The 25,172-nt window shown below is 49.6% G+C and overlaps 1 protein-coding gene across 7 annotated transcripts in view; it reads left to right on the top strand.

Annotated features, from left to right (window-relative positions):
- Positions 1-25,172, top strand: part of NRP2 (neuropilin 2) — a 90,739-nt gene that overhangs the window by 27,480 nt on the left and 38,087 nt on the right. For all 7 annotated transcript variants that reach the window (XM_080400141.1, XM_080400139.1, XM_080400138.1 and 4 more), the window contains exons 3-11: positions 1,607-1,788; positions 6,144-6,374; positions 6,949-7,104; positions 8,937-9,106; positions 10,180-10,335; positions 18,748-18,892; positions 19,195-19,544; positions 20,673-20,817; positions 24,568-24,684. In XM_080400141.1, the coding sequence (XP_080256267.1) occupies positions 1,607-1,788; positions 6,144-6,374; positions 6,949-7,104; positions 8,937-9,106; positions 10,180-10,335; positions 18,748-18,892; positions 19,195-19,544; positions 20,673-20,817; positions 24,568-24,684 (1,652 nt within the window). The remainder of the gene's footprint in view (positions 1-1,606; positions 1,789-6,143; positions 6,375-6,948; positions 7,105-8,936; positions 9,107-10,179; positions 10,336-18,747; positions 18,893-19,194; positions 19,545-20,672; positions 20,818-24,567; positions 24,685-25,172) is intronic.

The following is a 25,172-nucleotide window of genomic DNA, read 5'->3' as shown; positions in this document are numbered from 1 at the left end:
ATGAGGTGATAGGGAGCTACACAGAGATGAGGAGAGAGCAGAGGGGATGGATTGGATCTTCATTTACATCTCTGTGCATCCACCCACCAGCTGAGACAAATGCTCTTCCTTCGTGAGTGCCTCTTCTTAAGACCACTTGGATTTCACCTTGGCCAAGCCAATTGAGTTTGTAATGAAGTTAAAGGCTGGATGATTGCAGCTAGCTGTTCGGTCCAGTGTAGACAGGATTTTATCTGCAGGCATTTTGCTTCTGGCTCCCAGCCCGAGTTAGTCCTAGAAAGGAGTGAAACCAAAGCTGTCCGAGCCATCTTTCTTTGTGGAGGAGCACACTGAGTCCCTGTAAGTTTGTTTTGAGGTTGTTGCCTGCTGATGTGGGCTTTGCAGAACAGGAATGAGTCACATGAGGATCATTCCGTATCCAGCAAGCTACTTCTCCTTTCAACTCTCCATTCCCAAACAGGAGATCTTGTGACAAAGAAGAAAGGCAGATTTCTGGCAGCCTGGAAATGCTTTTTCCCTTCCTGGCCCCGTGAGAAGAGCTGTAGCATGTTGTTCAAACAGGTTGATACAAAGCGAATAAACAGTGGAAGAGAGATGGGCAGTTTCTGTAAATAGCAGCGTGCTGGCCAGAGAGGAGAAGAGGAGAGGGAGAGCGTGGGTGTTAGAAAGTAGCTGAAGAACAAGATGTTCACGTAAAAGCTGTTTGTTTCTTCACAGCACACAGAGCCTGATACTACCTTGCCATTAGTCATGGCCTAGAAAATATGAAGGAGTCTGTAGGAATTTCACCTTTGACCCAGACTTTGCAACAACCTTTTGTCCCTGCACCGGGATGCAATTCTTCCAGCCCTCCACATTTCTCCCCCAGACCGTTCAGATGCCCAGGAGCCATGCCAGTGGGCAGGTGGGACATCTCCAGGCAGGGTTTAGCAAAGGCAGATTGCCTGTTATAGGGTGTACAAGGATCAGGCAATAGTGGATGTGCAGCACTTCTCATCCACAGAAAATCTTTGATAGAAGATGATGAGTATTGCTGTCCAAGTGCCAAGTAAGTGTACTGGCCGCGCTTGTTAAAGGGACCGGTGTGGTGTCAGACAATGCACAAAACAGCTACCTGCTCACTGGGATTGAACACTGGCTACTTGTTTAATGCTTGGTGTGTACTTGGCCAACCCCCACCTCAATAGCAGAATAAACTGAGCTGTGCTAAGTAGCACAATCACACTTAAGGAGAGAGGTAAGGGAGGGAGAGCAGCCCCAGGAGAGTTGTGTCTGAGCTTCTCCCATGCCAAAGAAGTCTTGTGGAAATGGAGGTAAATTGTGTCCTAAATTTTGCTTGTTGGCTCTGAAGTTGAAGTGGATGTGGGTGCAATTGATTAATGATGTGAGGAGCAAGAGAGGAAGGGACTTAAATGTAGCCAGACAGACAAAAGGGAAGAAATTGTATTGGGGGTTGCATGGTATGGTATGTGTGACAGTTTAAGGTACCTGTCTGGAAGATGTTCTGTGAAATACACAGATACAAAAAGTAGGTTTTGTTTGTTCCTGGCATCCTGAAGCATCTCCCTGACAGATGGTTTCACAGCCATTTCACCTGCCTCCACAGGTATGACTACATTGAGATCCGAGATGGGGACAGTGAAGCAGCAGACCTGCTGGGCAAGCACTGTGGGAACATAGCACCTCCTACCATCACCTCTTCTGGCCCCTCTCTCTATATCAAGTTCACCTCGGACTACGCACGGCAAGGTGCTGGCTTCTCCCTGCGCTATGAGATCTACAAGACCGGTGAGTGTCTGAGTCAGTGCCTGTCTCCCAGGCTGTTCGCCACAGTGTTCTTTACAAGGAGATGTCTTTGGCCACCTTTTCAATATGATTTTTAACATGTTCCTCAGAGATAAAGGGCTCTTGTCTTTTTTTCCTGTGTGTGGGGTGTTTTTGTTGGTTTGTGGGTTTTGTTTTTTTTTTTTAATTTAAGCAAGTCTGTTGGATCACATTTCCAAGAAGGTAAAGATGTTAGTGGAGCACCATAGTGCATTTTTGGATCACAGCGTGGCATCAAAAGCAAGGTTCCTCCTTCAATGCTTTCTTGTATTTGAGGACTAGAAGCATGTATCTTCCTGGCATGTGTGGAGCTTGTTAGGGCTGAGGATTGTCCCTCTGTTAGGAGTGCATGGAGCTCCCCCTCCTGTGGAGCTGCAATTCAGGGCTGATCAATAACACTGTGTTTTCTGTCGGTGGAAGAGGGGTTTGTAACTGGGGAGCTGTGGTTTTCAAGGAACTGCTGTCAGCAGTGCTGTCAAGGGCTGAGGCAGCTCCTTTCCAGGCAGATATAAGAGGAACTATTCATAATTCTGTTTAATACCAAACTATTATTGAGGAAAGGAAAAGCTGCTCAAAGGCCTTTTAATAGTGTTTCTGTCTAAATATTTGCCACTATTGTGTGCCTGGGAAGAAGGAGGCTTGAGAAAATAAAACCGGCTCTCTGTGTGCGGGTGGGAGAGGTGTGCCTGCGTGCCGAGGGAACAAGAGTGTTTTGCATGGGGATGCGGGTGCCTGCCCTGTGCCCACATTCCTTCAGTGGTGCGTTGGAGGAAAACACACACGCAGCTTCCACGTCATTGCATCCAGCATGAAAAATGCCTGTGCCTGGTGCAGAACCAGAAAGGAGCACAACAGTGTCACTTACCCAGCCTCTTGAAAGGGAAGGCAGCCAGTGCCCGGGGGCCTCGGCCCACCTGTGCAGCAGGCAGAGGTGCGCAGACAGCCCACAACCCCATCACAGGTAGATGTGAACGTGGAGACTCTACTGCAAGAGGATGGGAATGGGACTTCTCAAATTCATTGTGAAATCATGAGGAAGGAGGTGGCTGGAGGTTCAGGTGGATGAGGAAAGGGCTGTTGCTGGTGGTTGCCTGGGCTGTATAACTGGTCGTTGAGCTGTTGTGGTGCAGCCAGCTCACTGCTGCTGTTTGATAATGATTAGGATGCATATGAGCCCTGGAAGAGTTTAGTGGTTCATCCAGCTATTGGGGTTTGCTGAAGCCAGCTGCCAGCACGGAGGATGGCAAAGAATGCCTGTGTTTGGGTGGGAAGGCTGCTGCCCCACCTCAGCTGCCCTTGCCTCTAGCTGTCTGTACGCTTCCCCTCCGAGCCCTGCAGAACGTGCTGGGTTGTGCCTGTCCTCACATCGTGTCCATGCCCAGATTGGGGGCGCCGGGCAATGAGGAGTAGTCCAGCTGGCTGAGGTGGCCAGGCCAGGCTGAGTGTGGCTGTGGGAAGGGATGGCAGGCAGGAACCGCCTCTGCCTGGGTGGGAGCCAGCAAGGGACTAAATTCATGGGAAAAGGAGAATTTGTTGCTGCTGGTAGGGAGGGAGCGAAAGCAAGGGCTGATCTGGGAGAGAGTGGGTGTTAGACAGAGGCTGGAGCTGAGTTTGTCTCCCTCGATGTAGGTCCCCGCAGAGCTGTCCTTAGGTCTGAAGTGATGCTGAGGCCCCTTTCGCCACCACCCTGCCCTGCAGGCAGCCATCCCAGCCAGAAACAGCCACCGCCCACAAAACCCAGCCTGGCAGAGAGGTTTTGGCACAGGGGCGGGGATGAGCCTGTGATCTGGCAGCACCCCCAGCCCACCCCGTCTGCCCAGCCCCTGTCCCCCGCGGGGCTCCCAGGGAGGGCGGTGGGCAGTGCTGGCTGCGGGGCCACCGCAGCACGAGCAAACCTTGCCTTTTGTTTGCAGGCAGGCAGGCACGGGTGAAGTTTTGGTCTGAGCCATCAGGGTAGCCGGCAAGGTGTCATCAGTTTTAAAGGTCATCATCGGATTGTCATTGTCCACATCAGTAAAGGCAGCTTGGCTGCAGCTTCTTTCTTTCTCAAAGGTGACCTAAAAAAACAACTCTTTTCAACTGAGCATTTATTTCCACACCTTGTGCTAAATTTCCCTTATCACTGTGTGAGAGAGGAGCAATCTGCATACAAACAACTGCATACCAGTCTTTGAATCCCCTGATGGGTATCAGTCAGTGGTCTGTGGGCTGACAAAAGAGCCGCCTGCCCTGGCTGGTCCAGCCTCCCTGCTGCTCACTTTGTGAGTCGGTTTGGCAGGGCTCGCCTGAGCTCTCCATCGCTGGGCATCAAAGCCCCCTCTCAGGCTGGTCCGTGCTGCCGAAGTCAGCATGACTCCCGTTGATTAGCTGCAGCTTCCTTATAAAAAGCTGATCATTGTGTTTGCTGCTATCAGCCAAACTGTAGACAAAGATGCCAAATGCGATAAGAGCCCCCACATGAGGAAACTGTTGTTGTCTAAGGCAGTGACATAGTTATGTCGCTCTCCTGTCTCCAGAGGACAGTTCCTGACTCTGGGTTTAGTCTTTGATTTTCTCCCTAGCTCGGAGCTTGTGTTATTTTCCCTATTTATCTATTTGTCTTTCAAGCTGTTTGGAACGAAGTACACCCTTATCCCTGTTTGCGGCGTTATAGAGTGATTTGTGTTTGGCCTTATTTTTTGCCTCTGTATTTTACCCCACAGGTTCACACCAGAAAAGCTGGCTGCTTCATTAGGTAGTCAATTAAGAGCCTCTCCTGAGTAGCTCTCCAGCTAGGCGCTGCATAATGCAGTGCTGGGATCCTGCTATTACTGCGGGCTGCTGGCCTGACTCCTGTAGGTTAATGCTGAATTGAATAACAAGTCTTCCATTAGTCCCGGGAAGACTCGTGCTCTCTGGAAGAGCTGGAGCAGAAGGGTTTGTAGAGGAGAAGGAGGGTGTCCCAGGAAAACTGAAGCAGAAACCTTTGCGAACGCTGACGCCGGGTTGCAGCAGTGGCCGGCAGCCTCTCGACCATCCCCTTTTGACTCTTGTTAGCTCCAGGCTGCAGATTTCTGTTGCCTATTGTCCTGTCTCCACAGCGAAGCAGTTTCAAAGTCACCGTGGTATGAATACGACACAAATTCTCCTTTCCCCGGACACCCCGAGGCACCTTGGCTGTGTGAGACAGGGCACTGAACTGGCCTGGCTGCAGCCGAGGCCAGTGCTGAGGTCAGCAATAAATAAGAGGCAACATTGTCTGCCTTCCTCGCCATGCAATGGTCTTCCTTAAGGATAGAAATAACTCGCATTTCTGGTGCAGACAGCTCACCCTGTGAGAAAGAGGGCTCTGTTCCTCCTCTCAGCAGAGCTCACCCTGCCACAGCCACTGTTACCCCCATTCTTGCCGTGCCGTGTTGTGGGGATGTATGCTGGAGCTGACCCTTGTCCCTTGCATGGGTCTTAGGGGGCCGCAGGCTAACCACACACTTCCAGAGGGTTTCCAGCTAACAGTGGAGACATTGGCACCCTCCCCCGGGCCTTTTCACTGTGTAAATATTTGTGCTTCCTGATTTTCTCAAGAGGAAACTGAGGCACACATGTCTGTTCTGGAGGGGTAAAGGTTACAGGAGACCAGCCCCTGGGGACAGCTTTTCCAAAAAGATGACATCCCTGTTACTCTGCCTCTTCCCAGGCAGCCCCCTCCCCGAACAGGGGCTCCTCCATCAGACCTGGAACTGCTGTGGCCCGTTGCCAGCATGGCTGGCGGGTGGCAGCCGCAGGTGTACGGCAGCCCCCTGCACGCTGGCTGGCCGGCCCCTCGGCAGGCTTTGGGGTGGTGGACACAGGTCTCCTGGCAGGTCACTGTTTGGGGGCCCAGCTTACAGTGGATAGGGCTGGCAGGGAACCCCAGCCCAGCTCCCTTCCCCACCAAGGCCATCACCACTGCCTGGGAGGGACATGACGGGGTGCTGGCCTGCTGAATCGCAGCCGTGGCTTTGGGTGGCTTTAGATGGGATCGCTCTTCTAGTCCTGTTTCTGGCGTAACTGGCAGGAGGATAAGCAGTGGTGTACAGGTTATGTTTACAGAGCTGTCTGATGGATTTAGAACCATGCTGCCCACCCCAGTGAACTTACGGACCGTGCCTCTTCACCTGTGGAAAGCTTTAAAAATCACGCTCTCAGTCCTTGCAGGAATTCACATAGCTCTTGGGTTACAGAACATTTCCAGAAGTGAATACACAACTCCTCTAAGCTCAAAATGGGGTTTCCACAGTATCAAGCTGTTGGCGTTAAGCTGCATTGCTGCTAAAGCTGTGGGTTTTTCCCTGCCACTACAGGTTCTGAGGACTGCTCCAGAAACTTCACTGCCACCAATGGCACTATTGAGTCTCCTGGCTTCCCTGACAAGTATCCACACAACCTGGACTGTGTCTTCACCATCATAGCCAAGCCAAAGACAGAAATCCTCCTCCACTTCCTGCTCTTCGACCTCGAGCATGACCCGCTGCAGGCAGGGGAAGGAGACTGCAAGTACGACTGGCTGGACATCTGGGACGGTATCCCTCAGGGTAAGTCATGGGGTGCTGCACCCCGCTGTCCTCAGCCTCTCCTGGTGTCTCACAAAGCTCCACACTGTGCAGTCTGTGTCTGAACACCAAATGTGCCTAACCTCACATGCGGCTGCAGCGTGCAACCTGCCTTTGGGGCGCTCCGTGGCCAGCTGTGGGGACAGTGTGCTCGTAGAAGGCTGCATGTGTTAAACCCCAAACTACTGATCTGTTGTAACCACTAACTGGAAAGCCCCATGGGACACTCCGAGATACCACCAGTTCTCCCTCAGGGAAGGGCAGTGGGTTCATGCAGTGCTGGGAGGACCTCCCTACCCTGTACAGCCACTGAGAAACCGAGCAGTTTGGAGCATTTCCCAGTAATTGCAGAGCAACGCCCGCTGCAGCGGATATTCTGTACGGTGTGTACTGCATGGCACCAGGCCAGCAGATGTAAAACATAGTCCATCCTCAAAGCCTTGCTTTTATCCCTAACAGCCTGGCTAAGGCATCCCTGCTGAGTGATGCCAACCTGCTGGTGACCCAGGAGGCCAGTGAAAAAGCAGATGTTAGTTTGCTGCTCTTTCTTTTGCAGTTGGCCCCTTGATAGGCAGGTACTGTGGCACTAAGATGCCATCGGACATCCGCTCAACCACCGGCGTCCTCTCGCTCACCTTCCACACGGACCTGGCAGTGGCTAAAGATGGTTTCTCTGCTCAGTACTACTTGATCCAGCAGGAAGTCCCAGAAAGTAAGTTGGAACATGTGTGTATGAGGCAGTCATGTCACCTGTTTTTCCCAAGTCTTTCACTTGGCACATGCAAGATTGGGGCAGGCAGGAGTGTGTCCAGGGGCTGTCCCGTCCCGTCCCCCGTGTCCCCCCCCGCCCCCTGCAGCAATGCAGACAGCAGTTACACTAGGTGTGTTCTCTGTTTCTCATAGAAGTGGTATTTCAGTAAGAATCACATTTTCTGACCTTTGACTTTTCACTTGCTCTTGAAGTCTTCTCAATACCTTTTGGGATAGAATCCAGCATGTGTGTGCTCAGCCCAAAGGATTTAGGGGGAGACTTCAGCCCAGTGTGTGCAGCAGCCCCAAACTACAAATCAGGATTTCTTGGTTGTCTAATTTGTCTAATTAAAAAATGCCTAAAGCTCTAGGATTTTCAAACCAAAATTTGGTTTAGATCCCTTATTAAGGGAATTAAATTGATACAGAGTGAGGAAGTAAGTTGTGTGTTTTGAGAATTAAGAACATTTTGATTCTTTGTGATAACACTTGCGGGCGAAGAAAGATTCAGTTTGTTTTCCCATGGTATTTTTACATCAGAGCTACAGTTCTTGACCTCTGTTCACAGTGAACCTGTGATACAACAAAATAAGCTTTCAGGACACCCCTCAGTCCCAGAGAAAGAGATGGGGTCCCTGACCCGACACTGAACGCTCATGACGGAGAACAGGGTAGAGCAGGGGTTGGTGCAGCACGAGGGCAGCTGGGTTACAGGCTCTTGCTCTGTGATTGAGTTAGGAATGTTCTGCTGAGGCTGTGAAACTTACAGACAAGCATAAGCTCTTCACCATTACCTATCTCCACACTCAGCTGATCTGTTCTTTAATCTTCTTTCTATTCTGTTCTTTAAACAGATTGGGAAATAAAATGTTAATGACGCACAAAGCTTGAGAAATCGAGCACAAGAACTGTTAAAGGGCCAGGCCTGTTTTGATTTATGCTGGTGTAAATTGAAACATTAATAATACCACTGAGATCTTAACTTGGCCCATCATTTCCACCCAGGGTTGATCTGGCCACATTAAAAACAGGCAATTTGGTGAAGCCCCATTGGTTTACAGCAATGGCATGCTTGGGCCCATGCAGTATTTTCTATTAATGTTTTCTTTGCTATTGTTTTTACAGGACAGCTGCCATAAAATATATGAGATGTGCAATAAGATTGAACTAATTGTGACTTTTAAAGTCTTAGAAATGAGGAAACCCAAATGAAAGCATATCAGAGTCTTTCATATTCTCGGCTGGTTAATTCCTATGGGCCTGATCTCACATGTAGCTCGTGCACATATAGAAAGCCCTGTACACGCATGCATCCATACTCTACATGCACATGAAACCTTTAGACCTGCCTGTTCCAGGCCTTGACATTCCAGCTGGTAGCACAGCAGTAAGCACCCTCCCGTTGTGCCTGCCCATACTCCATGCCTTGTCAGTGCTTAGATTTCACCTCCAGCCTTGAGGAAGACGGGGAACTTTGTGGCAAGGGGACTTGGGACATCTTGGTGGAGATAGAGGGAAAGGACAGAATTGTGTCAAAACTGTGCAAAAGTGAAGGAGATAGAGGGAGAAAGATCTGGACTGTATTAGTTTTCAGAGGGACATGCAAACATAAAGCTGCCCCATCTTTAATTTTTCAGTGCCTTCTGTGAGCACACACAGCCTGCAAGATGGTCATCTTTTAGGCCAGCACCTTTGCTTAGGGTTAGCTGTGGAGGATAGTTCAGCACTGCCTTCCACTTGGGAGTGAAGTACGGAGACTGTAAGCTGATCTGTGTGTGTGTGTGTCCACTCCAGACTTCCAGTGTAACGTGCCGCTAGGGATGGAGTCTGGCAGGATCTCCAACATGCAGATCAGTGCCTCCTCCACCTACTCAGATGGGCGATGGACCCCTCAACAGAGCCGACTCAACAGTGATGACAATGGCTGGACTCCCAATGTAGACAGCAACAAAGAGTACCTTCAGGTATGCATGCTTTCCAGCCCACTCACCTCTTCCCCCACCAAATGGAGTGCCACGCTGTTAAACTGACCCTTGAACATAAGGCTTGTTGAATTTTTTATTGCCTCTGTGGCTTACGGAGAGCGAGCAGCAGGGGAGCTGCAAGTGCCTCCGTGAAATGCAGCTGGCTGGCTCTCCCATTAGCGTGTCAGCGTGAGGGCTGACTTGACCTGCTGGCCCTCTCCCACCCCCTCCTTCCTCCCCAAAACCTTGATGGACTTCCCAGCATACTGACAGAGACTCTGCCACTTACTGACTCCGCCACTGGCCTGAGAACCGAAGTCTCCAGGGGGCACGTGGAAAACCAACTAGAATAATATTTATCTCATCAGTGATGCAGAGAGCATGAGTGGGGTAATGTCAGGTAGGGGGATGACAGAGCAAAGGCTTTCCCTGGGAGCTGGTTAGAGCCACAGTCTCTGTCCACATAGGACTTCTGGCTGTGTCATTTTGCCGTGAGACACTGCTTGCTAAAGGGCACTAGGAACAGGAGGTGGTGAATGTCATTGCCTCTAGCAGACATTTCATTCTTCATTCATGACAGTGCTACCAAGCCAGCTCTGCTGACCTTTCTCAACCCACGTTGTAAAAAAAAAAAACAAACAAAACACAAACAAACAAACAAAAACCAAAACCCAAAACAAAACAAGGGAAAACCAAGAGCTGCAGCACTTGCTAATTGTACATCATGCTTTTATTTTACATGGAAAAAGTCAGCCTCTGTCATGCTTTAATGAACACGAGCTTCTGTGCAGATCCTGTTGCTTGGTCTGAGGCAGAAAGAAGGCTTTGTGATGGTCCCATATGGACAGACATCAAGATCCTTAGTTGCTTTTGTCCCATGGCACTGTTTGCGAGCATCCTGCTGAAGTCAGCCTGGGGGGTTTGTGCCTGTTCAAATGTGCTCCCGCAGATGGAGTGAGACAGACTGAATTCACACCTTTTCATTTTTTCAGAGACAGAGGGAGGAACTAGCTAGCCAGCCTGGGCTCTCAGGTGGTCACCGCTCTCTCTCATCCTTTTTTCCCCTTCAAAAGGTGGACCTCCACTTCCTGACTGTGCTCACAGCCATTGCCACACAGGGTGCCATCTCAAGAGAAACCCAGAATGGCTACTACGTACGTACCTACAAGCTGGAGGTCAGCACCAATGGTGAGGACTGGATGATGTACCGACATGGGAAGAACCACAAGGTAAAGGCCTTCTTGTCTCTTTTGCATGCACCGTGGTGAGTCTTGCAGCCAACAGGAGGGAAAACAGAGATTTTATAGGCCTAGAGGGTTTAATCTGTGAGGGAACCTTTTGCTGATGAGGGTTAAAAGACTGATACTGCTCTGAGCAGAAATAGTCCTTTCTCCTCTGCACAGCAATGAGGAAACACTATTCCTTGGAAAACCTGGCTGCTGTTGTATTTTTCGTGGTGGCGAGAGTATGTTCTTTGACTGCAAATGAAGGAGAAAATGCTTTCACAGCCTGTGTTTTGCCATACAAGATTCATTGAGCTTTTATGGCCATAGCCCTGTCTGCATGCTGGGTTAACAATCACAAAACCACATGAAACTGTAGTTCAGGAGTTACTGAGGCCTGGAAATGAAAGGGCACAAATCCTAAGAGGCGATCACACCATCCCAGAGAACAAAATGAACAATAAATAATGAGGAGCAATTCAGGCTGCCAGAGCTGTGGGATCTGCACTAGCAGGCACGGTCAGCAAGGGTGCACTGAGCTGTGGGAGCTGCTTCACGATCTTGCTGTGTTTCTAGGAAGCACACAGAGACGGGAGCAAGGGTGTTCAGCTGTTCCAAGCCTTGCAGGTGCTGCTGCATGGCCAGGCAAGACAAGCTCAAGGCAGTCTGCACGGGACCTTTGGCGTATGGGGAGGAGGGTTAAGGCAGCCATGGTGCCAGGCTGGTCCTGCTCTGTCACTTGCTTTGGTCGTGTGGTTGTCCCCAGCTTAAGGGCACCTTGGGAGAGCCTTTCCCTACCCTTCTGTGGTGCCCACTAGCACTGCTGCCGCAGCTCGGGTCCTCCCTGTTGATGTGCCATAATCTGGCTGTGTGAACAGGGTGGCTGGGGTCCCACACACCTCCCGCTGCACGCACGTCCCAGCAATTTCTGATTGCTCAGCTCTTCTGTTAAATTAGCTGTCTCCTCCGTTTGCTGGCACAGGCACTGCTGGCATGAAACGCAGTACCCTGCCTTGTCCAGGATTCATCCAGACATTTCCTTCCCTTCTGGGCCATGTGATTTCCCCTTCCCCACAAGTGTGTCTCACGGTTCAAATTCACTTTGCTTCGCAGAATGAGTCCTCTCTGTGCAGAGGCCCCTAGCAGGGTCCCATACCTCCAATATTTGGAGTATTTAAGCTCCTCACATGCCAGTAAGGTGGTGTTAGTTCTATTTTAGAGGTAGGGAAATGGAGGCATGGGGCAGCCCGGCTCCCCAATAAGGAGAGTCAGCAGCCAGGCTCGCCGAGACCTCAGGCAGGCTGGCTCCAGGGCCACAGCTCATGGCAGAGCTCATGTATAAACCTAACGTGGTGGCCCTGTGCTGATGTGGGAGCTCTGTGCTCTCCCAGGACCCACTGGCCATGGCAGACCGTTTTGTGAACCAGGGTCATCTCTCTTCACCCCATGGAGAATGGGCAAGTTTGGGGTCTCGCTGGGACTGTTTCTGCAAGCCAAGGCAGATGGGAGGTTGGCAGCATGCTGGGCAGAGACACGGGCTCAATACACAGTTAGTTCAGTGCTTCACATAACCACTGGCAATAAATTTACCTTTTGGAGTCTAACTGAGGCAGGAGTCTGGCGTGGAGGGGAGTTTTAGTTGCAGGGGAGAGTAGATGGTCCATCTTTGCAGTCCCAGGCGCTGGGCAGTGGATCCTTAGCCAATATGGAGCAGGACAGTACGGCTGGTTTCAGTACTGCTGGGCCAGTTTACATCACTCCAGCAAGACCCTAAAGCCTGGCTGGTGTCAACCCAAAGCAGTGTCATAGCCATATGAATTGCCACCATTTCAGGATTTGGTCCTTGGGTCCTATCGGCTTTTTTCGGCGCTGTTTTCTCTCTTCATAAAAAAGAGGAAAAAATCAAATGTCTCCTTTTTCACTCCTTTATTCCAGTCTTGCTTCATTCCCATGTTCTGGCTTCCATTTAGCAGATACCTCCCGAGGCTGGGGGATAAGTAATTGGGTTTTGGTGACTCTCCTGCCCCTTGCATCCAGGTGACTGCTTTCCCTCCCTGCCGAACGACCGGCTGCCAGCCCACCGAGCCACAGCAGGGCCGGGGCAAAGCTCTTGCTCGTGGGCCTAGTCCTGAGGCCTCTGCCCCTGCATTCCCCACCCACGTTAATCCCTGCTGTTCCTGCATTAAGGCAAGCTCCCAGGTGTCTGTATTCAGGGTGCAGATTCCTCCTTGCATCAGTGCAGTGCTCCACACAGTTCAGGCTGCAACGGTGGAGTGAACCATGCCAAATAGATTTGTCAAGTCTGCCGCAGCTTGATTTGGTGCCATAAGCAGTGGGGAGGGAGGAGAGGGGGCGGACAGACGGGGACTCTCTCTCTATTCCTCTATATACATGCAGATAGCTACATATATATATACACATACAGATATATATACACAGACAAACACACACACACACATATATATATATATGCACATGCACACATAGGCATATGGGATGTATCAAACACTGCTCTGAATTTCTGCTGGCTGTGTGGGCCAAAAGCAAAGCTCTGTCGTGTTATAGGCAGGTCAGCTAACATTTACATCTTCATCAGGGAACTAAAAAGCAAGAGAAAACCAGAGAGTGCAAGAGGGGTGTGGAGGGCATGATGGTCTCTTGCCTCCGGCTTCCCCTCCCCGCAGTGTTTCAGAGGAGAGCGGGGCCAGGATGTTTCCCTGTGAAACGTGATGGCTCACCTTTTGAGTCCCCAGCTGCTGGCACTCACAGCAAGGGAAGTGGGAAAGGCAGGATGAAGCAGAGGAAAACAAGATTTATACGTGCTCACAGTAGACAGAGCTGGCTGGTCTGTTTCCGTGCTGAGTGCTGCTGCGTTTCTGGGGTTGGGAGGCATCGGCAGATCTGCAGCCAGCAGGAGAAAAGCCCCATGTTTACCTTCTTCCTGCCCCAACCCTACTGGGCTTTTCCCCTGCCTGGCAGCCCCCTCTGCACAAAGCCCAGCCCAGCACATCCCAGATGTCCCGCTGTCCAGGGGGTGATGGTCTGTCCTTGCTTGGGACATGGGATCAAGGGGAGAGGCTAACCCAGCAGCCCAGCCAAAGGTGCAGAGCTGTCTTCGTGTGTGACCCCTGAGAAAGGAGACGGGGAGAAGAGTGGCCACCACCATGTGTTGCCCCACACTTGCCCCTTACTACCCACTAGCACACCCCCACGAAACAGAGCCGAACCACCCCTGCCCCCGAAAGGCTGGTCTGGCTCTTGTGCTCTCTGTTGCATCCCCCTCTGTCATCCGGGGTCGATGGCCCCAGAGGTTATCATCCAGGCACCAACCCCTGGTGTGCGTGCCGCTGAGGTCTTATCTAGCGGTTTGCAAATGTCTTTAGAAAACAACTCGTTCTTGAACTCAAGGAAGGAAAAGAACACCTGGCAGGATCTGACCTTTTGGTTTTGGCCATTTTCTTTGGACAGATTCAACTATGAGGATTTTATCAGAAAACAAAGTGCTCATCCATTCTGATCCACTTCCTCCTTTGCAGGGTCTCAGGTTCTGGCTCTGTGTGGTCTGAGCCACTCTATCTTAGTAACTCTGGAGATCAGCTCACAGGGATCATCCGGTGTGGCAAGGGATAGGGGAACAGGATGGGTTTCAGGGTGGGTTGGGACTGTGATGGGTGCTCTCCCTGCTTCCATTACTCTGTCTGTAAAATGGGAGGACTTAACTGAAACGTTTGCTTTGAGAACCTATAGCAGTCAGTGGATGAGAAATGGTGGCAAGATCCAGGTGACGTGCATTTGCCATTTCATACTTGTTCTGATGGCTTTGTGCTTGTTATCAGCTAACCTTCCTGGGTGGTATTTTAGGTGGATGCAAGAAGGCAGGTTGAATTGCTGCAAAGAGCTGAATATCTCAGCTGTGCATGGAGCTGGGTATGTCAGAAGTTTTTGGTGCTGGCAGGGAATATTGAGGATGACTTTTTGGAGACCCTTGTGCTTTATCTTAGGAGCATTCCTCTGTCCTTTCTGTTCCTGCTGAGGTCTCCTGTGTTCTTTCACTGGGGGGCGGTGAGCAGGAGAGAAAAGTGTTCAGTCCTGTGGCTTCTTTATCTGGAAAACTCAGGAAAAGCTTGTGTGATCAGCCAGAGGGCCACGAGTGCTTCTGCACAGAGACATCGTGGTGCAGAGGGTTTGTCCAGAAGCATCCCCAGGTCCCAGCCTGCTTCAGCTGCTTTTGCAGGCAGGACAAAGATGTCAGGCTTTGGGAAAGGCATCCTGCGCGTTCACCCTTGGTGCAGTACCAGGGGAGAATTACAGCCCTGGCTTTCCTAGCAAGGCTGCAGCTTTGTACTTCTGAGCCTGATATCTCCTTTGCAGGCTAACAGAGTGCCACTCCTCATGTCCCTGGTGTCTCCCAGATCTGAGTGGAGCCTCTCAAAGACACAGTGCTGGCAAGCCCAGCCTAGCACGCTGTGGTTTGCTCAGGCGGCTGTGCTTCGTTGAGTGTTGCCAAGTATAATTTTTCTTTTACCTCCTTGTTCCTGGATTTAATAAATCCAGAACTATGCACCCTCCACTTGAGCCAGAATCCTCCCACCATCAAACATGCCCCATTTTATGCCTTCCCTATCTGACAAGGAAAATAATCTCCCCTACTTTTCTCCTTCATGCTTCTCTGTCTAAATCCTGAAGCCCTAATCCTGTTAGCATGCTCTGTTCCAGGGCTCTGTCTCCACGGGAATAACATAATCCTGCAGTAAATCTAATGGGTCCAGAGAGACACATACATACAGATGAAGGCAGGGCTGCTGCCATCCTTGGCCCTCTCCTCTGCCTCCCCCAGCCTCTTTCTTTAGCTCCCCAAGAAATTGCATAGGGGCCAAGCAGCACAATAAATAAAGCGGGAGAGAGGCTACCTTCTGCCCCCTTCCTGACTTGCTGCCTCTTTGACTTCATGGCACTTTTTGTCTCGCTTGCCCTTCACTCCAAACTGCCATTGGCACAAGTCCTGTACCCACTGGAACTAATGCAGCTTCAGAAATCCCCCCATCATCCCGTGGCAGTTCCAACGTGTCAGAAATACAACTTGTAAGTGTTGATGTGGAGCTTGCAAGTGCGTGCACACGGAAAACTTGCCCAGTCCTCCCCTAGCCTAGACATCATCTCCCAGCACTCGCTTTCTCCAGCAAATTAATTAAGCAGGTCAGCTCTCATTGATTATCAATTTAATTTTACATGTAGACCTGCCGACTGGACTAAAACAGAGGTAAACGTAAGGTATATGGGGAGGGTACAGGCAGCTCTTTGAGGCAGCAGTGAAAATGAGCTCCCTTGACTGCTTCTTGGAAGGTGCTTTTAATTTGTTAATGGTTTTCCCATTTGTCTTCTGGCTCTGTCACCCTTCAGTGCGTGTGCGTGTGCATGCGCATACATGCTCTCTGCTGAGTGTATATCTATCTATCTATCTCCATAGATCACAGCCAGGGTTTTTTTTTTTTTCCCTGCTGGTGTAAATTACCGTGACTTCTTATACTTCGATGGCGATATGTTGATTTACACCATTTGAAGACTTGGCTCAAAATATGTGCTGAGTGGGATGAAAAGCAGATAGGATGGGAGGAATAGCAATGTTCTATTTTGGTAAGGGGAAAGAAATCTTTGCTTTCTTGGCGCTCCCAATTTCACACATTTTCCTGCTAGTTCTTCCCATGCCGTGAGTGCTAATTTGAGGCACGATGTAGAGCCTGTTCAAGTCAATGGGACTCTCTCCACGGTGCACTCGGGCTCTGGGGTCGGTGTTTTCAATGCAGAGGAACCACATGCTCAGGGTCAGACCCTGGTCAGCAGTGTCGGGACTTGAGGGCTCACAGTGCGTTTCCACTTGTGAAGGAGGCGGAAAGGCCCGGCATGTGGGGGGACCCCACTTCTCTAACAGCACTAAGCACCTGCCCTCTGAACATGTCCCCTTTCTCTGAAGCTAAACGGGGTGCGAAGCAGTGACGTGCTATGATCAGGTGGGGCTTTACAGAAACAAGGGTCACTGGAGAGATCCTGCCAATGTGGCTGATAAGAGAGCTGGAACCCAGGTGCCGTTTCTGCCCTTATAAACTGGCAGTCCGGGGTGTCAAGGCCCCGGATTCAGAGTTATGTAGCTTCTTGAATGTCATCTAATCTGAGGAGATTACTGGGCCCCAAATCTAAAGCAGAATTGAGGTTGCGCTCCTTGGAAGCAGGTGGTTGGGACTAAGGTCACGTAAGAGATGCTTTCAGCAATGCATGTGGTAGTGGTAAAGTTTTTGGGCTCAGTCCTGCTTCTGCTTTCTGTCAAGCTTGACTTTGCAGAAGTCAGCAACAAATTACGCTGGTGTAAATTTGGATTCTGGCCCCTGATACTCGTATGTGTGAAGAGAGCTAAAAAAGAACAAAACTGGAAATATGTTAAACCAAAAAGAGCAGCAAACCTCGTCAGTGACTGTTAAAACATGCTGGTCCATATGCAACCTTTGGCTCATGGAGTCTTCAAACTGCTGATTGTGGGAAGGGAAGAGGTTGCCAGGAGAAAACTCCTCTGGGCTTGCTGCCCCTGGGCATCTGCTGGGCCACCATCAGGAGCCACCCCCTGGGACAGAGGGATCTTTGGGCTGACCTGACGTGGTGCTCCTCATGCTATAATAGTTGCACCAGCTCAGATAAACATTTCCTGTCCTCCGGTGTTAGGTTCAGAGGTAAGGTGTTGTGTGTCAGCTTCTGTGTTGACATAAACCTGGAGGCTTTGCTGTGGTGTGGAAATGTATCCTTTCAGCCTGTGTGTGTGTTCCCACAGGTTTACAACACATACACACGCATGCCTGGGGAGTGTTTCACAGTAACCACTCTTCTCATAGACCTCCTGCTGGAAAAAAGGGTGTTTGGTGTCTGCTGAGCAAGGAAAAGGATGGGAAGTGGGGTCAGACAGGATAAAATAGGATATTAAAAACACATAAACCATGCTGTGTTGCTAAATGGTAGCAGCATGATATATATTCTCCAGATTAGCATTTCTGCTCAAGTTCACATCAACCCCAAATCCCAGTAACCAGCCAAATTTGTAACCAAGGCCCTCTGGGGGGTGACTGGCAGGAGTGCCACCGTCCTGGGCTGGACAGCCTAGAGCTGGTTGCAGTGCTGTGAACAGCTGCTGTCCCTTTCTGCAAACACTCTCTGTGCGCCCTGGCGTGCTGGATCCTGGGGGAAGAGCAGTAACGTGCTGTCTGCAGGCCTAAACCAGTGAAAGGCTTATAAAATGCTTCTTAACCACTATTCGGGGTGAGAGACCAGGATACAACCTCGCCCCATTTTCTGTTGTGGATCGTGGGGATCTGCAGTTGAATTGTTTGACTCTTGTCTCTGACAGAAGATCAGTGCCAGAGATAACACCCTCCTGATCTGCTCCAAAATAAACTTAGTGGGAGCTCCTGTGCTTAGCATGGCATATGCAGGGTAGGAGCCTGCAGAAGAGCCCAGCCAGCTTCTCAGTGTGGATGCAGCTCCTAGCTGAGATTAGAGGATGCTCTAGCCTGTCCTGAGAGACTGTGCGCTTGGAGGGAAAGCGAGCAATGCCTGCAGCCTCCGTCTGTGAGCTTTAGTGCTTTATGCTGCAAGCAGGGAAAGGGTTGAAAATTGCCTCGGGTTGGGTACTTACTTCTTCTTTCCCCTCTTCTCTTCTGCACTATGGCTGTGCAGCCTGAAACAGAACCACAAGTATCCAGCCTTTGTCCAGCCTATTAAAATAATGGGCAGGAGGGGTGGATCTAACGTCCATCTGGTAGTTATTGATTATGGCCATCTGGTAAGGCAACAGACTTTTCATATCATGTCGCATCATAAACTCTCCCGAAAAGCTGTCTCTGTGTAGTAGGCTGCATGTGCGCGGGAGAGGCAGTGGTGAGAGGCTGGCTGGGACAGCATCTTGTCACCCCAGGCAGAGGCAGCATCCTCGCTGCTCACACTGCTGCTTGCGCACGATGTTTCCCGGTGGAGCTCAGCAGGAGGATGTGTCAGGTTGTCAGCCCGTTTACCCGCAGAGGGGAGGCAAGGTCTCACGCACTGTTCAGGTGCATCTGGGCTTTTTTGTTGGAGCAGCTCTAGGTTTGGGGGTGAGCTCAAAGCAGCTGTGGCCTTACAGTCTGAGGTGCCTCAGGGTGCTGTGAGAGGCAGCGGGGCAGCAAGCTCCTGTGTCTCCTGCTTGATGGGTGAGTTGAGGAATGCTGTCCTGCCAGCGGCTCAGCTCTCCCTGCCTGCCCCTGGGTGCTTGCCCTGGCTGGAGGCTGGCCTTGCCCAGAAAGCCTCTCCTCAGTCTTCCCTGTTAACAGTTTTAGCTGTTGATCTGGTTATTTCTTTCTGCCTGGGGAGAAGATAACTGTTTTTGCCTTCTTTCCCTTGCAGACATTTCAGGCCAATGAGGACGCCACAGAGGTGGTTCTCAACAAGATCCACAGCCCGGTGCTCACACGCTTCGTGCGCATCCGTCCCCAGAGCTGGCACAACGGCATTGCCCTGAGGCTGGAGCTGTATGGCTGCCGCATCACTGGTGAGGGTCCTCTCCTCTCCTTGGCCTCAGCCCTCCTCTCTGTCCCTCTTACAGCCTGTCCTGGGGTGCTGTCCCCTGCAGCTGTCATGGGCTGCTTGGGGTGGGGATGGTGACATTATGAGCAGCATGGAGGCACCCAACCCAAGGGATGTGCTTGGGGGAACAGGCACCCAGACCCCAGAGGCATGTGGGAAGCACCCAGTGCTGGTGCTGGTTCAGTGCTCAGACCTTAAACCTGTGGGGAAAACCACGAGTGCTTTGTTCAGCTGCCCTGGCTGTTCATGCCCTTTCTTTCCCTACAGATTCACCTTGCTCCAACTTGCTGGGAATGCTTTCTGGCCTTATCCCTGACTCACAGATCTCAGCCTCTTCCATCAGAGGCTATGACTGGTCTCCCAGCATGGCCCGCTTGGTGAGCAGCCGCTCAGGCTGGTTTCCCCGCGTCCCCCAAGCCCAGCCTGGGGAGGAATGGCTGCAGGTGGACCTCGGCATCCCAAAGAATATCAAAGGCGTCATTATCCAGGGGGCTCGTGGAGGGGACAGTGTGACCACCACGGAGTCTCGCTCCTTCGTGAAGAAGTTTAAGGTGGCCTACAGCATGAATGGAAAGGACTGGGACTTCATCCAGGACCCTAAAACAATGCAAGCCAAGGTAAGCAGTACCTGGAGCAGCTGCAAAATGAGATATGTTTCTGGCTATCTTCAGTCTGCCTGATGAGGTCTTGGGAAATCAGCTGTCAGTCCCCACAGAGACCTTGGGAGTTTGGGTTGTCACCATGAAATCCTAGGTTGTGTCCCCTGGTGTGGCTCCTAAGCTGCCCTGGAGGCTGTAGTTCCACCTTGCCCGAAGGAAGGCAATTTCCCTTCATTTCTCATTGTGGACCAGGTCTGGGGATGTGGACATCACCTGCTGGTCCTCCCAGCTCCTGCAGGTCGGAGCGCACAAGATGGTGTGTTCGGTTATGTTTGACAGGAACTAATTACGCATTTTAAGGGGAAAGATGTTGCTGTTGTGGCTTACACCTCTGGAAGAGGAAGATGAATCACAACTTCTCTTTGGGAAATGTGCTAAATCTTAAGTCCCTTTTGCCACACTGGAGTGACCCTGAAATTCCCCATGTTTTTCCCATATCACTGGAGTTCCCCATAATCTTTCCACTTAGCAGTATGGGAGTGACAGGGGGCTTGAGGAATAAATGAATTCTCTGCTCCTGTCTGTTCTGGTTTTATGCAAACTCATCTGCTTCTGAAAATTTGGGTAAGTTTTAATTTTTCCTGATCCTACAAATGAGTCTTAGAAGGCCTGATGCTATCTTTAGCCCTCTGTTTATTCCCCACAGACTTGAGTTCATGCACGTAAGCTGAAAAGCAGCAGTACTTGGACTGTGAGGAAGAATGAGCGTTTACACTATATTAGAACATGCAGTAGCTTCTTCATTTGCCAAAGGACAAATCTGATCTTATTTATATGTGAAGTCAGTGGATATTTCCCAAGCTTCCCCTGTGTGGCTTGGATCAGAATCTGACCCCTGGGTATAAAGCAGAGGCCAAGAGAGATTGTGCAAGTTTCTTAAAAACAGCCTATCTGGTCCTTATGAAACTGAGCAGGAACAGCCCAATTTCTGTTCAGATGGACTCAATGGCCCCAAGTCGGACAGCTAAACGATTTCAAACTGTGGCTGCATCCTGCCAGACCCAAATTATCAAGTCTGGTGGAGAGCATGTGGGACACACGCATCACTTGCCTTCCCCACCCCCCTTCCTCTCTTTCTCTCTCTAGCTTTTTGAAGGCAATATCCACTACGATATCCCTGAAGTCCGGAGGTTTGATCCTGTTCCTGCCCAATACGTCCGAGTGCACCCAGAGAGGTGGTCCCCAGCAGGAATAGGAATGCGTCTGGAGGTGCTGGGCTGCGACTGGACAGGTAGGAGCCCCTGCACCTCTGCCCACTGGCTCCATCGGGGCTGCAGCAGGCACTGAACGAGCAAGGTGCATGTGTAAGGTTATATCTCTCCCTGTAGTCCCACCTCAGGGCCGTGCCGTGGCAGGGAGACTGCAGCCACGAAGGCAGACCCTGCAGTGCGGCCTGACCCCATCTTTTTACTTCCACCCTAAAAAGTACTGGCCTTGATGCAGGATGTAGCAGCAATGTTTGGACCCTAATCTAAGCTTTCACACAAAGCCCCATACAGGAATTTTCCCCAGCTCCCCTCTCCCTCCTTTCAGATTTTTTATCTGGATGTGCAGGCTTTCCCAGTCTCTGTGTTAGATAACATTTGGGCTTTTTAATCCACATGGGTAAGATAAAAAATAGGGAGAGAAACAGAGGTGCAGAAGAGGGGTGCAGTAACCAGTACAGGTAACCTGAGTTGCCATGATAAGGCTTTGCTGTAAAAAGAAACGTCCCTCTCTCACTGAACCCCATGTTCCTTTTGCAGAAAAAAGATTGGGGATTTAACTCTACAACATCTCTACAGCATCCCTAAGACCAGGGAAGTTTGTTCACTTTTGCCCACCTGTTTTTCACAAGTGTTATGCCTTGCAGCCACCATTGTTTTTAATACAGAGGTGAAAACCATCTAACACACTCACTGGGATCAGCAAAGGTTGTGCCTCTGACCCTCTGAGGCCCAGTGGTGATCGATAGCTCCATGGTTTCATCCCCAAAAGCCAAAAACGCACCCAACAGCTCATTGGGTCTGATGCTAGCTTTTCAGTGCCAGTGGTTAGTTGTCCCTTTTTAAAATTTATTTTATTTTTTAATAATCTGCTTAAATCTGAATCTGGTGTCCAGATGTCAGTGATAAAGAGGTATGATTTCTATTTTATAAACACATCTGTAGAAGGCATTTTGTCATAAGAATTCCCATTCTAGGAAGCTTAAAGGATGCAGAGTTTTTTTCCACCCTTTTCTGGAGTCTGTACTACCCTTTCCTTGGGTGATGTGCTGTGAGATGCATTACAAACACTTAACAGCAAATCAGACAACACGCGTACACACAGTTAATAATGATCATTTTTCACCTTTGAAATCAATGGCAAATCTCCCCCTGGACTGGGAATCCATTGTAAATTATCTGGACTTTAAATCAAGATTAGATCTGAATTTAAATCTTAGAGCATCTTTGGGATGTTGTAGGAGAAGCAGGCGCCGTGGCTTTCATGCGAGCAGCGGGAGCTGAGGCTCGATGTGGAAGTGGTCAGGCAGCTCCTGCATCGCTGCTGCCTGCAGCTCCCGGGAGTCTCCAGCAGCCCCATCTCTGCAGACCGCTGCTGGCTGGTGCATCACAGTGCTGCATCACTGCTGCAAAGGGAGGCAGTTGCACAAGACCTCTGACCATGTACACGTCAGCCCCACCATTGCGCTCCTCCAAATCAGAATAAGAGGGACTTGGCATCCCCAACTTCTTGTGCTATTTTTTCCAAATTTTCTTCTATGGCTATGTCCACGCTCAGTTTCAGTATCAGCAGTAACAGCCCATGTTTTATCCAGGCAGGGTGGTTTATGGTCATTTCTCAGTGTGGCTGTCTAATCATTTCCACATTGCAATGTTTAAAACTCAACTGCCAAGTCATAAATATTCGTAGCTTTATTGATCTAAAGGCATTCAGCTTTCTAATCAGAGCAGGGCTTGTAATCTTGTGGATTCACCATGTTATAAAAAGCGTTTGTATCCCTGATGCAACCTGGGGAGCAGAGATAGCCCATAGCATTATCTCCATGCTAAACCCAGGCTGGCTACAAGCAGCAGTCCTCGACAATGCCAAGGTACAGCCCTCCTTCACTGGGAGGACCCAGGCAAGTTACAGAACTGGCTGTGAAAACCCAGGCAACCACACTTGCTTGGGAACAAGATTAAGAGATGGATTAAAACAAGCTGATTGAAAATATTTTCAAGTGAGGGCCTAAGCCCATATGTACCCTGCACAGCTGTTTCTCTTTCTTATCGGCAACAAGCATCTTAATTACCAAGTCAAACAGGTAACTGAACAGCAACTGAGCTCACAAACTAGTTGGCTAGTACCTCAAAAATTGGGAAGCAGAGAGTCAGCAATTGGCTTCTTTCAAAGACCTGCCAAAATTTTTCCTCTGAAGAGTGGAGATTGATGAATGTTTACTTGCAGCTGGTTTTCTCTCCTTTGAAGTTCCCAACATCTGGTTTCAATTGCACAGTGACTTTGCATTTTGATCAGCAGTTACCACCAGTTGCACAGACACTTGCTGGGTCAGGGAGAGAGAAAGCAAGCAAGCAAGATCTCTTTTTCACTTTCCATTTCACACATCACGTTGTCCTGCCTGCTATTTTCATTATCTCTTGTAACCATCGTGTTTCAGCTCTGCCATGGTAACTGATTTTTCAAGATACGTATCTGTGGCTTGTCCAGGGCAATGCAGCACTGTTGATTTACATCCTCTCAGCATCTGTGTCCCGTATGGGACTTGGCTTTCAAGGTCCTTCCACATTGTCATATTTCAGCTATAAATCTCAATATACAAGAACAACAACCTAAAAAAATGTACCAGCTCTAAATAACTTGCAGCTTTTGATATGTTGCCTTCACCTGCTGCTTTTTTTTTTTGTTTTTTGTTTCCTTTTTTATGACATTTTTCTGTGCCTGGCTGCTTGCAATTTGCTTCTTTGTTGCATTTGGAGTTTTATGGGGTTGTAACAAATTTGAACTGACAAATTAAAAGACTTTGAGGTTATTTGGTATTTTATCCTGAACAAAAGACAGCCAGTGGGGAAAAAAAAGTAAAAGAATGCTGAGAGTTTATGTGCAACATGTTTAATAACAGGAAAATAAAAGGGCAGAAAGGAGCCTATGGAAAATATTCAATGTATTTAGCCATTTCCTCCTGCTTCTGGCGTTATTAAATGATATCCTGAAGGGTGCCGACAAAGAAACACAATCACGCATAACTGAGCAAAGCAGCCTCTTTTTAAAAGTGGAAAGAATCAAGCCTGCTGTACTCCAGTTAACGCGCCCGTAAAAGGAGAGACTGCTGGAACCTAATGTCGTTTACTGTTGATCTTAATATCCTTCCCTTTCTTGCTTAAATTTCCCTTGACACCTGCTTGGAGGTTGTTTCACACGGGCCATGTTGGAGAGAGGGAAATTGGACAGAGACCCTTTGAAAGCGTAGTCAGGAGCCTGGAGTGTGAAACCAGATGCTTTCTGCAGCGAGCCAGAGCGCGCTAGGGGATCCTCTGGGTCCGCTTGTGGTTACGTCATTTGTGGGTTTGAGTGACTTGTTTTATAAATTGGCACAATTGGTGGGAATGTTGTGTGTGGTTTTTTTAACGTGTCATATGCCTTTATGAAAGAAAAAGACATTCTGCCTGTGATCTCTCTTATCCGGTAATGACAGCTAAGTGGATTGCCAACACCAGTGTCGTTTAAAAAATTAAGAGAAAAAGTAGCATGTATGTCTAGAGGAGAGCCTTGTCCAACAGGAACTCTAAATCAAAAGAACTCCCATATGGAAACAGCCAGTTCACTTGAAGTTCAAACCATGCTGACATTTGTAACACGTGGAAATCTCATGGTATTCTTGTTCTATGTCTTCCTGACATTATAAGAACACGAGAAAAAGATTTTTTGCTTTGTTTCCTCCTACCTGGGCTTTTTGTACTGTCTGTGGCAAATAGCATCTCTGCTCCATTTTTTTCAGATGTAAAGCCCACTGCAGAGACACTGGTGCCCACTTTGAAGAGCGAACAGACCACCACCCCATACCCAACTGATGAAGAGGCAACAGAGTGTGGTGATAGCTGTGGAGAAGAGGAGGGTATGTATCAGAGCAGCACATCTTCATCTCAATAAGTGATGGGTTAAGAGCTAAGCAAATACTCTTATCTTCCCATTAGTTCCTATACATGAGGCTGATTCCTGGAAAGCTTAGTGTAATATTATTAGTGATAGGCCAAGATAAAAAAGCCCAAACAAAATCTGATAAGTTATATCAAGAAAGGATGCAAGAGCAAGAGATAGCAGCTAATTCAGTCCCTAGGGTACGGGACTTGAAGAGCTGTTCTCCCAGCTTCCTTACGTGACCTAAGGAAACTCACTTAGTGCCCTGTTTGGAGTCACCTGTGTTCCAGATCCCCTTGGCTGGATGTCATAAATTCAGAAGGTGATTCAGGAAAGAGATTCAGGCTGCTCGGTATGCTGAGCTCCTGCAGAGGTCACAACTGTGGGAGTAAATCACGACACGTAGAGAAGGCTGATGTCCTGAACACCTATCTGTTAAGGATCATCTTCCCTAATATCAGCTGC

This window comes from Falco punctatus, assembly GCF_963210335.1.
Source record: "Falco punctatus genome assembly, chromosome: 8".
Lineage (NCBI taxonomy): Eukaryota > Metazoa > Chordata > Aves > Falconiformes > Falconidae > Falco > Falco punctatus.
This window is presented reverse-complemented; position numbering and strand designations above follow the sequence as displayed.